This window comes from Drosophila miranda (assembly GCF_003369915.1).
Source record: "Drosophila miranda strain MSH22 chromosome Y unlocalized genomic scaffold, D.miranda_PacBio2.1 Contig_Y2_pilon, whole genome shotgun sequence".
Taxonomy (NCBI): domain Eukaryota; kingdom Metazoa; phylum Arthropoda; class Insecta; order Diptera; family Drosophilidae; genus Drosophila; species Drosophila miranda.
The window spans coordinates 32,923,888-32,941,206 of NW_022881614.1; the positions used below are offsets into that span (position 1 = coordinate 32,923,888).

The 17,319-nt window shown below is 45.1% G+C and overlaps 1 protein-coding gene across 8 annotated transcripts in view; it reads left to right on the top strand.

The window, feature by feature from the left end:
- LOC117192552 (probable phospholipid-transporting ATPase IA) overlaps window positions 1-17,319 on the top strand; it is a 35,819-nt gene that overhangs the window by 14,933 nt on the left and 3,567 nt on the right. For 6 of the 8 annotated variants that reach the window (XR_004474374.1, XM_033397254.1, XM_033397249.1 and 3 more), the window contains exons 2-9: window positions 13,275-13,398; window positions 13,477-13,660; window positions 13,729-13,889; window positions 13,956-14,153; window positions 14,218-15,586; window positions 15,649-16,455; window positions 16,528-16,781; window positions 16,869-16,967. Coding sequence is in view for 7 of the 8 variants with exons in the window: in XM_033397254.1 (XP_033253145.1) it covers window positions 13,275-13,398; window positions 13,477-13,660; window positions 13,729-13,889; window positions 13,956-14,153; window positions 14,218-15,586; window positions 15,649-16,455; window positions 16,528-16,781; window positions 16,869-16,967 (3,196 nt within the window). In the remaining variant the exon portion in view is untranslated. Of the gene's footprint in view, window positions 1-7,398; window positions 8,160-10,379; window positions 10,619-13,274; window positions 13,399-13,476; window positions 13,661-13,728; window positions 13,890-13,955; window positions 14,154-14,217; window positions 15,587-15,648; window positions 16,456-16,527; window positions 16,782-16,868; window positions 16,968-17,319 lie in introns of those variants that run through there. The other 2 variants (XM_033397252.1, XM_033397255.1) reach the window with 2 other exon arrangements.

The window sequence follows — 17,319 nt, forward strand, 5'->3', positions numbered from 1 at the left end:
TAATATTCATATCTTACATTCGGGCAACCTGACTACAGATCGCCCACGATCTACACACTAAGGCATACAGTTGGTTAAACATTTCTTATTCGGTATTGTCTTACTTAACATACTATTTCATCGATTAACAACATGAGACCATGGTTTTATCCTTACACTCTACACAGGGTTTAAGCCTTGCTGGTTCTAATATACTTCGGAATGGCATTTGCGTCAACTGACAGTCCTCAATGTCGACAACCTCATAACGATCATTATCCAATACTCTATTGATCCTGTACGGTCCTCGATACTTTGGTGCGAACTTCTTATTGATCCCCGGTGTTGTGTCCACATGCCGGACTGCTACATAGTCACCAGGTTCATACTTTAATGGGGCTCTATGTTTATGGGCATACATCTTCTCATTTCTTTTCTGCGACAACCGTATGTTCTCACTTGCTATTTCTCTTATAGTTTCCACCTCTCTAAGTTCTGACGCTAACTTCTCCTCTAGGTATTCGGTTAATTCATCTACAACGGGTCCTTTCTGGGGTATTCCAAATAACAATGTGCTAGGTGTCTTTTTCGTACTGCTGTTAACGGAGTTATTAATGGCGTGCTCTCCCTTGCTCATCAACCTATACCAATCGGCTTGCTCAAGGGGCTCTGACAGTTTTCCTAACATAGGAGTAAGAACACGATTCACCCGCTCCACTTGGCCATTCGCCTGCGGTGCACCTGTAGCTACCTTAATGTGCTCTATCCCTCTCTCCTGCAGAAAACTAGAGAACTCTAACGAGGTGAAACAGTTCCCACGATCTGATATTATCCTAGTAGGGCGACTATAGAAATCAAAATATTTACTTAAGGCATCCTTCGCTTCCCGCGTGCTGGTACTATTAACCGGGAACAATTTGACAAACTTAGTGAATGCATCTATTACCACAAGGAGGTGTTTTCGCTTAGATCTAATACTCGGCAACGGACCCAAATGATCAACATGTAGGGTATGAAAAGGAACACACGACTTTGGGATACTATGGAGCGTTCTGTTATGGATTGTTTTAGGCATCGAGTGTAGTATACACGGTAGACAGTTTCTGATGAACCTTGCCACTTTACTTCTCATTGACGGAAACCAGTAGGTCCTCAAAAGGTCACTCACGCACTTCTCTGCGGCCAGATGTCCTAGTTTTTCGTGTGACCGCCTTATCAACTGCTCTTCCATACACATTGGTACATAGAAACATAGTTTGTTTTCACAACTCCTCTTGTAAACAATACCATCTATCATTTCAAAATCTACTTCAATTCCATCCTCTAGCATTTTTCGAATCCTAACTACTTCCTTGTCTCGCATCTGTTTTGTTTGCAATATCAAATCAACATCTTCTGGCGTTGCACCTACTACCCCAACTATCAATGATTTTAGTAATCTTTCCTCCTGAAACTCTAACTTGTCCCTCTCTACTGTATCCTCAACACATTTTTTCTCTTTATCTGAATTCCTACTACTAATGTACTTTACTCCCCCCACCACATCGTTAACGCTTCCTCTACATTGGCTCAAATCTCTAATTTCAATCTTTATCCATCCTTTTCCCTATATTCACTATTCTCTATGTTATCTCTACAATCACCACCAAGGTTCTCTCTATCATCAGACTACCACCTATTTCCCAATCTACTTCCTACTGCACTTGATTCTCCACACTCAATCGCAGGGTTCTGTACGGTACTACTACGCTCTCTATTGATATTTAATTCTCTACACTTAATCACAGGGTTCTCTACGGTACCTCTATGCTCACTACCAGTGTTGTCTCTACTTACACTATTCCTTGTATATTGCTTTCTACTCTCATCTTTTTCTAAATTAGACTTTTCTAAACCGTATTTGACTCTATAACCATCCTCTAACATATTCGTCACTTGATCTTGTCTGCTCAGCGCATCAACGTGCGCCATACTGGCCCCAGGTCTGTGCATAATGGAGTAATCATAGTTCTCTAACTCTAGGGACCACCGTGCTATCTTAGGACTAATTGACTTTCTGGTTAACGTCTGTACTAACGAATTACAATCCGTGATTATTTTGAAGGACCTATGCTCCAAATATGCTCTAAAACGCCTCAATGCATAAATTATAGCCAATGTCTCTAGTTCGAAACTATGATAACGTGATTCTCTTTCTGTTGTTTTGCCGGAATAATAGGACACAGGGTGCATCTTCCCATCATCTTGTCTTTGCATCAGTATTGCGCCATAACCGTATGAACTTGCGTCTGTATGTAATTCCGTTTCTCTATTTGGGCTAAAAATGGCTAATACCGGAGGATTTGCCAACGCATTCTTAAGAGTTTCAAACGTCTTCACCTGTTCTCTATTCATGGGAAACGGACCACCTTCTTTTAACAACTGCACCAAGGGCTTAGCTGTCGTCGCAAATGACAACATGAAACGTCGAAAATACGAAAAGAATCCCAAGCATGAGTTCAGTGCTTTTACATTTTGAGGGACTGGGTATTTTTTCAAGGCCTCAATATGGGAATCACTAGGAACTATTCCGTTTTGATTAACTTTATACCCCAGGAAATCGATGTTTCGATTGACAAACCTACACTTTTTTAGATTTATCTCTAAATTTTGCTCGCTAAACCGAATGCATAGTCTTTTTAATATATCCATGTGTTCTTCAACTGTTTTAGTCGCTACTAATATATCATCCATGTACACTACAATGCTTTTGTTCCTAATAAAGTCTCTCAAGAGCTCCGAAATAAATCTCTGAAAAATAGCGGATCCATTTTTTAACCCAAAGGGCATTCTCAAGTACTCATACTGTCCTTGCGGTGTCACAAACGATGTATACGGAACTGATTTTTCTTTTACGCCTATTTGATGATACCCCCTTTTCAAATCTATAATGGAAAAACAGCACTTGTTTTCTAAAAACTCAAGACAGTCCTCAATAAGGGGCAATGGGAAATTATCTTTAACAATTCGTTTGTTCAGACCACGGTAATCGACACACATTCGAAGTTCTCCTGATTTTTTTTTTACTAGGACCAACGGGGAAGCATAAGGAGACTCACTATGACGGATTACTTTCTTTTCTAACAGATCATCTACTATTTCAGCTACTTTCTCTCTCTCATGGTAGGATAAACGACGCGGAGTACAATGAAATGGTGTTGTTTCTGTTACACGAATCTGCATCTGATACTTTGGTGGTGCTTTAAAGTCAAATTCTTTGTGTAAATAGTATGTCTTAATAACTTCCCTACACTTTTCTGCAAGAGTGAGGCCAAATTCGAAACCTACGTTAATATGTGCCTCTTCATCAATCTCTACCGACGCAAAAAAGTTACTGAATGGCCATTTTGTCATTCCTTGAGTTTTCTTGTGTCTGATTTTTAAATGGATTAGAACGTTTGATTAGCTCGCTTCTTTCTGATTGATTACCATCTAACTTATCATATAGTCTTATGTTAATATTATTTTTACGTTCGGTGAATAAAGACGCGCAGGTTAAACTAATAGCTTTTTGCTTTAACGAACTTAATGATGTGTGTTGCTTCGCATTGATATTTTTCTTATGAACTAATTTTACTTCAATAACTTTAAGGGCATCGCGTCCCAACAATACCGGCAAAGGCAGCATGTTATCATCTACGATGTTTAATAAAACGATATATTTCTTTGTGCAAAATTCAATATGGCACTTAAATTTTCCCCATATGGGAATTGGTTGTCCTCCTAGTCCATAGTATTTCCTAACTTCATTATAGGCTTCAACTATAGCCGACTTCGGTATCAAAGACTTATGAATAAAACTTACAGGGCTTCCTGTATCAAATAGACTAAAAATACTGACGCCTCTTTGTTCACCAAACGGAAGTCATAAAGTGATTAACTGGACAGCCGCTAAATCGTCGTTGTTTTTTTCTCCTGGTCGCTCCTCATCTTGAACTGCAGCTACCCTAGTGGCCATCTTTCGTTTCGGGCACTGCGAATATAGGTGGCTGGTACTCCAACAGTTAAAACATGCCCCATCCGGTCTCTTTGGCTGACTGCATTCCTTCATAACGTGCCCAAATTGCCGACAGTTGTAGCAACGCATTGCGCCACCACCTTGTTGCTGCCCAACTGCCATACTCACATTTAGTTTTCCCTTTGTCATACCTTCGCTACGAATTGCTACGACGCCAGGAGCTCTTCTGACCTTATCATAGGTGACCATCTTGTCACGCAACTCGTTGAGTGTGCTGCAATATAGCATGGATGCTGCCATGCCCGTCTTGTCCTGCAGTCCCTCTACGATGAATTTGACCACATCGCTCGTGGCCATGTCTGCTTGCGACGCTATGCTGCACATTGCGACGAAATATTGCAATGCGCTTTCAATTTTCCGTGCCTCCAGTCGCTTTCCAATGTCCCACGCTGTCACTTTCTGCTCAAAGACGTTGAGCAATTCTTCTCGCATCAATTGCCAAGTCAAAGGCGCCACATGGTCGATGTACGCCTTCGCCGATCCGCCTAGCAGCCGCTTCGCTAATATCCAGCATTTGGACTCGGATACACCATGGAAATTCATAATGTCCTCAAAGTTACTTATCCAACTGGTTACAGCCTGGTCGTCATCTCCAGAAAATGGACGCATCAACGCCTCAATGTGTGTCAAGTCGATGCAATCTCTCGGCGTTTCCAACTCCATAGCCTCTTTCTCCGTTTTCAATATGCTTAATTTGAGATCAGCTAAGCGCTTGCGAGAAACGTACAATTGTTCCAACTGCTGCAAACGGCGCGATTCTTCTTCGTATACATCTGATCGCATGGTCAATTTCGATCAAGCGTTGTCTTGTCGCGGCATGAATGCTTCTCGAGCCTTCTGCACATTTTCACCATATTCTTCTGGCGCCGCTTTTACTGCGTGTTGTGCACTACGGTTGTCTCTATCTATCTCGCGCTCAACCGGGACTGCAAAAATGTCTGCCTGCATAGTCTCGTCTGCGCTTGGCGCCGTATTTCCTAGCTCATGCGTGTCTTCCATGATTTTTTTCAATGCTGTACGTAATTGGTGTATGTTGGCATCTTGATCAAAATATACGTTATGTCGCTACGCAATATGTCGCTAAGTTCACTTTTGGTTTTCGCTCTTATGTCTGCATTGTTCATCGCAGTTTTTTTTTTTTTTTGGGCAAACCCCACACTTGATATGTAATTTTTTAATAGCACGGTTTTATTATATGTTCTTCTTTCTTGATCGGCGTATTCGAATGAATGTGTGTTGGCATATCGATACTTGTCGAGGACAAGTATCGATATATCGAGTACATTGGTATTTCTTATAATACTATCGATGAGTAAATCTTAAACTAATATTCAAATCTTATAAACTAATATTCATATCTTACACACAGCTGATTTTCGCTGCCAAAACTGTGCCGCACTGCCACCGCATATACATACATATGTAGAATGTTGTTTCTTTTAATAATTTTCGTCACTTTTGCTTTCATTTGCCAAATGCATATTAATAAATATAGAGCGAAAGAAACATCACATATTCATTGTTTGCTAACTCGAATGTGGGATTCGAAAAATTAGTCACACAACTATTGACATTCCACTCCCACTTACATAAGAACAAACAGTACTTGCATATATTTTACTATGACTGCACTGTGGGAATATGTACAGTAACTCTCCTCCAAACGGACAAAGAGTTCCCCTGTACATATGTACACATGGAAATTCATGTGTAGGAATGCTCCATTGGGGGCCTAACAAACGATTTATTCCGCCGCTTAGTGGTGACATCGAATTGTGTATTCCCCCGCTAATGTTGGTCGATTGCCAATAATTTCTATCGATTTGATTTCAAAATGTCTGTGGACGTCTTTGTTGAACTGTCGCTGTTCTGACTTCACCGAATCGGTGACATAGACAAGTATACCCTCTGTATCTTTAGGTGCGACGGATGTGTGTGTTTACCTTTGTTATTGCCCCCCGACGCCACCGGATAATAAACACGATTCATTTTAGTATTCGTATGAACTGCTCCTATTGTTGTCATATTTTACTTGGAGGGGTATACGTACGTGTACGTCGTTTGCTTGATGTGGCTGAGGGGTAATTATCACCTGCTTGCATTCGGCTCGACTGAGTCTTTTCTTGCGAGTTAGCAACCGATTCCCCATAAAAAAGTCCGTGTGCACTCGTTGGAGCGACCTTTTCCAGTTGAGAAGCAGATTTGGTTCTACTAGTACATATGTATGTACATATATGAAATCCACAAATAAGTAAATACGATTGGAATGAATCCAAAATACTTATTCCTGTGTTTGATGCTGGTATTTTTAGAGCGCTTCGTAGCTGGAGGAATGAATTTGAATAGCGTCGTGAATATGCAAACATGCGCCTATCTGCCCGAACGATGGACCGACTATTTACATCGGACTCCATAGAAAACAGAAATTTTCGCTGAGGAGCATCCATTAGGTGAAAACTTTGCTAATAAATATTTATGGCCGATTTCCCGTTAACCACTGAGACCTAGTATGCAATTACCCGCCTGGGCATAGCCATAGCTGAGCAGCCCAGCCACAGGTGGACATATCAAGGACGGGCGAGTAGCGGAAGTTGTTGCGCACCCCCGCACAGCGGACCGGGCACTTGTAAGAAACTGGAACAATCGATAAGCTACTCACTCACATTGGCATTTGCCAACTCAAGTGTATTCCGTTTGCCAAAGGATCCAATCGGATCGGAGCTAATGGCAATGGCACTGCACGGCTCTCCTAGTGACCATTTCAAAGCCTTTTGAGTGTCATGTTTCGGCTCATACGTGAGTATGTTCCGGGCACCGAGTAATGGCCATACAGTTATTGCCGGAAAACACGTAAGGTAACACAGTGCACGCAAATAGAATTTCTTTCGTTCCTGTCTATCCGTCGGAACGGAACGGAGCAGACAAACCGAGAAAGTTTCGTTGACTTCCGCTTTCGCAGACGAGGTCGATGTTCCCTAGTCAGTGCCTCAAACCATAGTACGAGTGGTTAATTATTTTCATGGATCTATTTATTCTATGGGTCTGTCTAGCGTGTTTATCATCCAGGAGTTTGACCAGTTGTCGCCTTTAATTATTTCCATGTTTCGTTTCGGGCGTACCGGGCGTTTCGTTTGGGGTCGATATATTGTAGCCAAAGTGGACAGCGGAGTGGAGCGTTCACTGTACAGGAAAATATGGCACTTAGCGCTGTGTGAAATGTCGGCAATGTCCTGCCAATGTCGCGCACTTGGAGACCGAGTTGTTTACCATTCTAGATGGCCAGCGATAATGGAGTTGGGTTGTGTGCTTGCTCACAATAGTACTATACACTCGGCAATAGAATGGAAAAGCCATGCTCTGGCCAGCAAATCAATACCGTAAAAGCAGTAATCAGCGCAGCAACCTTTGAAAATCAAATATATCAAATATACACACAGTTAATATCTGAACCAATCAAAGTGACATAAACGTAAAACCAAAAGTGCAGTGAAACCTAAGAAAACTAATGAAATAAATTCACATCGCATTAGATCCGAACAGTGTACTTAATGGGTGTTCCACAACCATGTTAACATGGCAGATCGCAGAAAGAATGAGAGCGACAGCATCGCTAGGACACGGAGCAGCAGCTCAGCACAGGACGGAGGAGGCGGCCATAATGACAACGGACAGAGCCGGGGACAGCAGCAGCAACGGCAAGAGGCAGCTGGGAGCAGGACTCATCCGGCTGCGACACCCGCCCAAGCCAGCGTCGATCTGTGGAGCCTGCCGGAGCGGGTGCAGAGTTGGATTACCAGCAGCGTGCGCTGGCTGAGGGGGGAAGCGATGCGGAGGGCAGCATCCACGGGACCATCGAACATGGGAATCTCCGCCGAGGGAGGCGACAGAGCGCCCCCTGGTGGGGAGGACGGCGGAAGGCCTCCTGCGGAGCATGAACCGTCCACCGAGGGAAACACCGCAACTACCTCGCCGTCGCGGATAGGCGAGAACGCTAGTGTGGTCGATCGCTCGGAGACCGATGCCAGCATCAATCATAGCCGCCTGACTGCCTCGTTCCGGGTGGGGAACAAGTTCACCACCTACCTATTGAATAAAACCGGCATAAGAAGGAACTTACGTAAAGGTGCTTTTTATATTCCTATATCATATACAGATATCTAAATATTAATTCCTTTCCTTCGAGCATACATTTTTAAGCATACGGGTACATTTACGAGGCTTTGGAATAACGAGTCCTAAGGGTTCTTTTATTTGTTTCGATTCTTTTATGGGATATTCCTGAGCAACTCTGGCGGAAGGAAGGAAGGCTGTTTCCGTCCATAGAAGCACCGAATTGTTGCCCCTTTTGTTTTCCGTATACAGGACAGCTTTTGAGGGCAGTTTAAAAAATGTACCCATATTCTTTAGTAAAGAAAGGAAGTAAGAATAGATGCAAAGTGGAATCCCGATGGCTGGAGATTAATATTGGTGTCATAAATAATATTACTCATGAAGTATATGCCGGTGTAATGGGAAATCTTGTATATAGCCCCAAAATCAAAATCTATCAAACAATTTTGTTTCCAGAACACTGCAATTTCGTTAGATTTTTAGTTTTGCTAGCGAATATTTCTTTACTACGATTGTTTTTCTATTCGATTCGTTTTCGATCTCCCTATAATGAATTTTTTTTTAAATTATTTTGATTGTGGTTTCCTACCAAAACAAAATGTATTTGGGGAAGTCCCGAACTCTAAATGTGACGCTAACAATCGATAAACATAATATCAGTCACCCAATAAATATTTTTGCATCAGTTCTCTACCTCAGAGGTGGAGGCTGATAGCAATCAAAATTTCGAAGCGTATCAGAGAGGAGGCATAACAACTCGCTGTAGCATTGGCACCTGTACGAGCTAAGTCCCTCCAACAGTTTTCCAGTGGAATCCGTCTACACAATTAAGACCTTCCTTAATCCGCTCGATGTAGTTCCTTGCTCGTTCGTTTTATTTCGTATGTGTCTTAAATCTAGTGATCATAATTCAGATCGTTTTGGCTCGATACTATTGATACTATCGACTGCGCTTCTTTATATGTACATAATGTAACGCGACAACTTCAAATTAATTCACAATTTTAGTAATATTTACATATTAATTCAAATAATTAAATTGTTAACCTTTATAAAGTAATTTAATCCTATATTCTATTAAGGGGCGTCAACAGCACCCTTAGAGTTTGAGGCAAGTGTAGGATAGTTGAATACAAAAAAAATGTAGTGAGGCAATCCCTAAACATCTTTAAAGTTTTTGTAAAAACTTATTTCTTTTTACGGATTCTATATAACGAATTTTCGGTATAACGACCTTTTTTTGGTCCCCTTGAGATTCGCTATATGGAAGTTCGACTGTATATAGAGTATCCCTTGGTCGAGACACTTTATTCCTATACGTTCTCTTCTTTTTTCATTTATTTTCCTTTTTTTTCTTTTGTTGCTATTGCAGCTTAAAGCTTTCGATTAACAGCGCCGGCGCTCTTTCTTTCCCTCCCTCTTGGATTCTCTCGTTTTGTTTTGCTAACTGCACACACATGGCGCATCTTCGGGTGTATCCATTCCCAATGTGTTCGGGGGGTGTGTTTTGGGGGTGGTGTTGGGGGTGGCTTCCTGGCACAATAACCTGAAGCCGAAGCGAGCTCCTCCTCTCCTCGTCACCCCTTTTACGAGTATCGTTGTCCTTTTGCAGCCCTGCCCCAACGGCACACATTCCGTCGTGGAATTTCAGTCGCAGGAGAGAAGCACTTCGGAAAAGTTCTCAGAAAAATACTGCTCGTGGATTTCATTCGCGCATCTGTGTTTTTGTTTGTCTTTGTGTATTAACAGGATAACAGTTTAAGTGTAACTGTGCTTTTTTTCGACACCACCGCTCCAGAAACCACAACTTCCACAGAATCAGACTCTAGGAAAATAGCTCCAATAAAGCCATGCCGATAATAATCCGATAATGCTCGGCCATCACGTGCTCTATCTCATCCGAGGTGTGACAAATCGATACCGTTAGACGGTCCCCATAGCACCTTGTTGCCAGGCGATGGTGAAGGACCAACAACTGTACAAAGAACCCAAAAGTGAAGAGCAATAGAATCGAATCGATCCGAATCGCCTGCACCAGAAGCGGAATCCATTTGATTTGAAATAAAAACACGAATTCGAATGCAAAGTGACCGAGTGGAGCGCAGGCGTCAGATTTTCTTGTAGCGCGAACGTTTACGCCCACTTGTGGCACAGCATCTCTCTGGCCAGGGGAGTAGTAGAGACCTGTCATCCTGTTTTTCTCCAAACGTCTAAACGAGTCTCCCGGCAAGAGCATCGCCTTCGTGCCCGTCGGTGAGTGCGATTCGGGATCCGAAGAACTGCACGCGGCCGAGGTGGAGGAAGAAGAGACGCTGGAGTCGAGTGGCGCCAACGCTGGCGCATCTGCGTTTGCGGATCGGCCCCGGCAAGCACCTGCCCAACACCAGCAACAGCAACAGCACCAGCACCAACGCCGTTAGTACAGAATGGCCCTCCGGAATGTCTACAAGGCGCTGCGCATGCGCTGGAGCCGTAAGTGTCGTATAATCCTAGGAAGCTCTGGAAACTCAATCTTTTCTATACGGGATCTCGAAATTGCTGCTCTTTGAAACGATAGCGCCATGTATAATGTTACGGCTACGGGCTGGTTAAATCTTGTTGGCAATGCAGCCTCAGCAGGAAAGGGAATCGGGGTTAGTGCACTATACTGCGCTCTGGGCTCAGCTCGCCGGATGGGGTCGGGGTCTTTCCTATCCCTATACTTCCTTGTTCTCGCCATATTATAAAAATTTAAGTGCACTTACACAGAATCTACTTTGATCAAAACAAAAAAAAACAAATGTAATCAATCCCCGGTCGGCATAGATGGCAAGAAGGAATCCGGTAGTCGCGTATTCAATTTAGTGATCCTAGGTGTAGGAGATCACTAGTTCCTCTATACCCTCCCTACCTTCGGCAATGCGTGGAACGATGTTGGCATGGCCCCTAACGTAACTACCGCTGCATTATTACACTCGATGCATCATTGGCATTATGTACTTAGACAGAATGGTTGTTATTTATTCCAAATTCATGTTAATTCAAAATAGTTCTATTAATCAAGATTCAAAAGATTCATATATAACAAAAAGTTCATTAACTTAAGAATATAAAATACAATTCTTAGCAAAACTGAGCCTTTTTACTCACGAAGGTCAACATTTCCATTCAATACGAAACTAATGATCATTACCAAATTCAAAAACTTTCCTTGACGAGCTCGTTGGGCCCAATGAACTGCTTCGGTAGCTGTGGAACAATATTAATTATATAAAAATAGTAAAGAATTAAAGAATGATGTTTTGGCCGGCATTGCCAGAGTGAATCAAGGCTTAACATTAAGTTGATTAGGAAAGGACTTAAGACATATGATAAAGAAATTAATTCTATAGGAAAGATATTCCTTAATATAACTGTATATGTTTATATGATTTTACATTTAAAGTCAAATTTAATTGAAGTGCAAACACAAGAATGCAAGCAAAAGAAAAGAACAGGACAAAGCAAAGAGAATGTCGATGATCAAATTAATGCACGTTTATATGTGTGTGCATACGCACGCATATGTCCGAATTCTCTTCGAAGGAAAGCTCGCTCTTGGCGTGTGAGCTATCACGCTCTCCCTTTCATTACGCTGCACCGCTGCTATACCCTGCTATTTCGCGGGTATGTTCGTACTCACGAATCGATGATCACATGTTGTCCACGACACAGGTCACCCTAGATTCCGATTCCTGATCTTGTATTCACATCTTCTGCACAATTTTAGCTGACATAAATTTCCACTTTAATTCCTAGGCGTTGTAGATTCCGCATCAAGGATGTTGAGTTGCATCTCGCAAGATACGATTAGAGGGCATTCAAAAGTCGATACAGATCGTCCGTACAACGGAAACGCTGGTAATTCGAAGCGGCCAAAAATAAGACACTGGAGGTTGCGTGGGGGGGGTTAGGCGTGAGAGCGCCAAAGCACGGCAGACCTCCAGTGACCAAGAGATTCTGTAATAGATTCGGAATTCAGTGAATGTACCAAACCTGCTTTCCTCTATAATCACCTTCTTTTTCTCTACGTAGCACTTTGCACTTTCACCACACAATATAGCTTGATCTTGCTTTTTAGTCGATTCTCCGCCGACTTGCAGTTATGTAATTTGGTATTTATTATGTAATACAGGGACACGTGAACTTCCACTAGAGTTTGGCACTATTGGCACAGGCACAACCGAAGTGTTTTGGGAGAAAAATGGAATTGATCCGCGTGTTCACCGTCGCTGTCGGCTTAAGCGGCATAGACGAGCTTTAACGGGACCCTTCCATGGAATTCGGTCTCGAGAGACGAAAAAGAACATTCGAGCAATTAAAGCTCCATATTCGAAGTAGCTGTTTTTAAAGCCTTGGTGTTCGAACTAATCAAGTTGGCGCGTGATTAGAATCTGCTTTATATCTGGGAAATTATTAGGGAATTTAATCTGGGTTTGCTTCACTGGCCACTACACATGTTTGTGAGCTGCCCTCCGCCGAATCCAGCGAGGCACCTGGTCGAGAGTCTCAGGCAGGCTCGCATTATCCCGGATGTGCTGACCTGCGAGCCGCAGGAAGTCATTCAGGTGCTGTACCCTTGCGACATCGAGGTGGAGCCAGGCATCTCCATTTCAGTCGATGAGGCGGTCAAAGAGCCTATCATTCGATGGAAATCGGAGTCGAGCAAGCTCTACAACTTTGTGATAATCGACCTGGACATGCCAAAGTCCAAGGGCCATTACCTGCTCTGGCTGGTGGGCAACATCCCCGGATGCGATGTGGTGCGGGGGGAGAGGATTGTGGCCTACATGGACAAGCGCTCGTCGGAGGGCAAGGAACTCCATCGCAGTCTCTTCCTGGCCTACCGGCAGTACCTCGAGTTGGACTTCGACGAGCCGTACCTGACGGCCGCCGACACTGAGGGACGTGCCCACTTCGATGTGAATGGGTTCGCGAAGAAGTACGCCTTGAGTAGTCCCATTGCCGCGAATTTATTTGTGGCCAAGTGGGAATGGGCTTGGAATTGGACTGCCGATTAATTTTGTTTAAAAAATAAACCAATGAGCCAATGAACGAATATAGTTTTTATAAAATACTTATTCCTCGAACATTTGCCGCCTGTTTTCAGATGATGAGGACATCACCTCGTCCGCCGGCTACGATGCAGAGGATGGAGAGCGGCGTGTCATAATCCTGAATGGCGCCCAGCCCGTAAAGTACTGCAACAATCGTATATCGACGGCCAAGTACAAGTAAGCATTCCGCTATCAATTAATAAGATTGATTAGATGCGATACTAACTGATTCATTTGTATCTGTTTCATCTGCAGCATCATCAGCTTTCTGCCCTCGTTCCTGTTCGAACAGTTCCGACGGTACTCGAACTGTTTTTTCCTGCTCATCGCATTGCTGCAGCAAATCCCAGATGTATCGCCCACGGGTCGCTACACCACTCTGGTGCCCCTGATGTTCATCCTATCTGTCAGCGCCATCAAGGAGATAATCGAAGATGTGGTAAGTATTTGTCAGCCGAGGGCTTAATTTGCATACGAGGCTCATACGGTTTTTTTCCCCATCCACAGAAGCGCCATCGCGCTGATAATGAGATCAATCATCGACACATCGAGCGGCTGGAGAACGGCACCTGGTCGACAGTCCGGTGGGCGGAGCTGACCGTGGGGGACATTATAAAAGTGTCGATAAACACATTCTTCCCCGCGGACCTAATTATCTTATCGTCCAGGTAAGCGTGAGCGCCAGCACACTCCATTGTGGCCATATGTTGATCCCAGCCCGTCCCACTTTCCAGTGAGCCCCAGGCCATGTGTTTCATTGAGACGGCCAATCTGGATGGGGAGACAAACCTGAAGATACGCCAGGGAGGGACTGCCACTGCGGGACTGCTGGAGACAAAGCACCTCGCAATGCTGCAGGGAAGGATCGAGTGCGAGCTGCCCAATCGGCATCTGTACGAGTTTAACGGGGTGCTAAAGGAATTCGGAAAGCAGTGAGTAGTTGTTCAATCGACTGTGTTACTGTTCCATCTTGATATCTCTATGTGTCCTTTAAAGATCCGTGTCCCTGGGCAACGATCAGGTCCTGCAGCGTGGCGCTATGTTGCGAAACACGGCCTGGGTGTTTGGGGTCGTTGTCTACTCGGGTCAGGAGACGAAGCTCATAAAGAACTCTACCTCAGCGCCGCTGAAGCGGTCCACCGTCGACAAGCTAACCAACACCCAGATCCTGATGTTGTTCATGATCCTGATCTCGCTTTGCATCACCAGTGGACTGTGCAATCTGTTCTGGACCCGGGAGCACTCGGAAACGGACTGGTATCTGGGCCTGAGCGACTTCAAGAGCTTGAGCCTCGGCTACAATCTCCTCACCTTCTTCATTCTGTACAACAACCTGATACCCATATCGCTGCAGGTCACCCTCGAGCTGGTGCGCTTCCTGCAGGCCATCTTCATCAACTACGACATCGAGATGTACCACGAGCCCTCGGACACGTCGGCCATGGCCCGCACCTCAAACCTCAACGAGGAGCTGGGCATAGTAAAGTACATATTTTCTGATAAGACGGGCACGCTCACGCAGAATGTGATGGTCTTCAAGAAGTGCTCAATAGCGGGGCATATCTATGCCCCGCAGCGCACTCCGGAGGAGTCGCTGCTGGTTCAGAACATCCTCAGACGGCACGAGTCGGCAGAAGTCATCGAGGAGTTCCTGGTGCTGCTTTCCGTCTGCCACACCGTAATACCTGAGCGAAGCGATGAGGGCATCATCTACCACGCCGCTAGTCCGGACGAACGCGCCCTGGTTGAGGGCGCCCACTTCTTTGGCTACATCTTCGACACCCGCACGCCCGAATACGTGGAGATTAATGCGCTGGGCCAACGGCGGCGATATCAGGTACTCAATGTTCTGGAGTTCACATCGGCGCGAAAGCGCATGTCGCTGATAGTGCGGACGCCAGAGGGCAAGATCAAGCTCTTCTGCAAGGGCGCCGATTCGGTGATTTACGAACGCCTGTCCGCCCAAGATAGACAGTACCGTGACCGGACGCTGCAGCACCTCGAGGAGTTCGCATCGGAGGGTCTGCGCACACTTTGTCTGGCCGTGGCCGACATTCAGCCAGATGTGTACGAGGAGTGGCGCAACACCTACCACAATGCTGCGACGGCGCTGCAGCACCGCGAACGCAAGCAGGAGGATGCGGCGGACTTGATTGAGATCAATCTGCGCCTACTGGGCGCCACGGCCATCGAAGATCGCTTGCAGGACGGCGTGCCGGAGACGATTGCGGCGCTGATGGATGCCGGCATCTATATTTGGGTGCTGACCGGCGACAAGCAAGAAACGGCTATAAATATAGGATACTCCTGCAGGCTGATCTCCCACACCATGGACATACTCATCCTGAACGAGGAAAGCCTTGACGTAAGCCCAAGTGTCACTTGATCAACAAATTGAAACTTATGTAATTGTTTCTCTTTCCTCAGGCAACCCGCGACGTCATCCTTCGCCACTTAGGGGAATTTAAGAGCTCGACGGCCAACGACATGAACGTGGCCCTGGTCATCGATGGCACCACACTAAAATACGCCCTGAGCTGTGATCTACGGGGCGATTTTCAGGAGCTCTGCCTACTCTGCCGCGTGGTCATCTGCTGCCGCGTGTCGCCCATGCAGAAGGCGGAGGTGGTCGAGATGGTCACCCAGAGCACCAAGGCGGTGACGCTGGCCATCGGGGACGGTGCCAACGATGTGGCCATGATACAGAAGGCAAACGTTGGCATTGGTATATCCGGCGTTGAGGGTTTGCAAGCGGCCTGCGCCTCGGACTATTCGATTGCCCAATTTCGGTACCTGCAGCGACTGCTGCTCGTACACGGGGCTTGGAACTATGCGCGTATCAGCAAGCTGATCCTGTACAGCTTCTACAAGAATGTCTGTCTCTATGTCATCGAACTGTGGTTCGCCCTCTACTCCGGCTGGTCGGGCCAGATCCTGTTCGAGCGGTGGACCATTGGTCTCTACAATGTGGTGTTCACGGCCATGCCCCCGTTCGCCATGGGTCTGTTCGAGAAGTTCTGCATGGCCGAGACGATGCTCAAGTACCCGATGCTTTACAAGCCCTCGCAGAACGCCAAGTTGTTCAATGTGAAGGTATTTTGGATTTGGATCTTCAACGCCCTGCTGCACTCGGTGTTCCTCTTCTGGCTGCCCATGGCCGCGTACGCATCGGATACCATCTGGAAGGATGGCAAGACCAACGACTACCTAATGATGGGCAATATGGTGTATACGGTGAGGCGCTCACACACTTCTCAATTAACCAGTCGACATTAGATTGAATTTTGCATTGCATTTCGATTGCAGTATGTGATTGTGACGGTCTGCTTGAAGGCGGGCCTCATCACAAACTCCTGGACCTGGCTGACGCATATGGCCATTTGGGGCTCCATAGTGCTCTGGTTCGGCTTTGTTCTGATCTACAGTCACTGCTTTCCGACCTTCAACATCGGCAGCAACTTCCCTGGCATGGACATCATGATGCTGAGCACGCCGATGTTCTATTTGGGCCTGGTTCTGGTGCCAATCACTACCCTGCTGATCGATGTCATCTGCAAACTGTGCGTCATTGAACAACCCTACTCTACCCTAAATATTCGGTATATTACAATGTGTGCTTTCTCCTCTCCTGTCCGCCTTCGTTACAGGATACACAACACCGTGTTCAAGACACTCACGGAGGCAGTGCGCGAAACCGAGATTAGGCGCAACGATCTCGCCGAAGTGATGAACGAGCCTCGATCTTCGTAAGTATCGACGCCACGCTACGCCAGGCACCTCTCGTAGAGTCACGCTTTCCCTTTACAATACATATCGTACATGCATATGTATTCGTATTTAGGCTTTTGTTTGTCTCCAAACAGAGAATCAACATCTAATCGTACATACATATATTTTCAATTTGAATTGTTGCGCATTTGTTGAAACTTGAATATGTAGACACCTCTACCAATATCTCTACCAATTCCATTCTAACCAATCAAAGGCTGATTAAACCTACATACGTGCCTTATACTACATAAACTATATATATACATATATACCGATATGCTTCCTGTAGTGAATAATTTGCACCAAAGTTTACAGTATCTTTAGCTC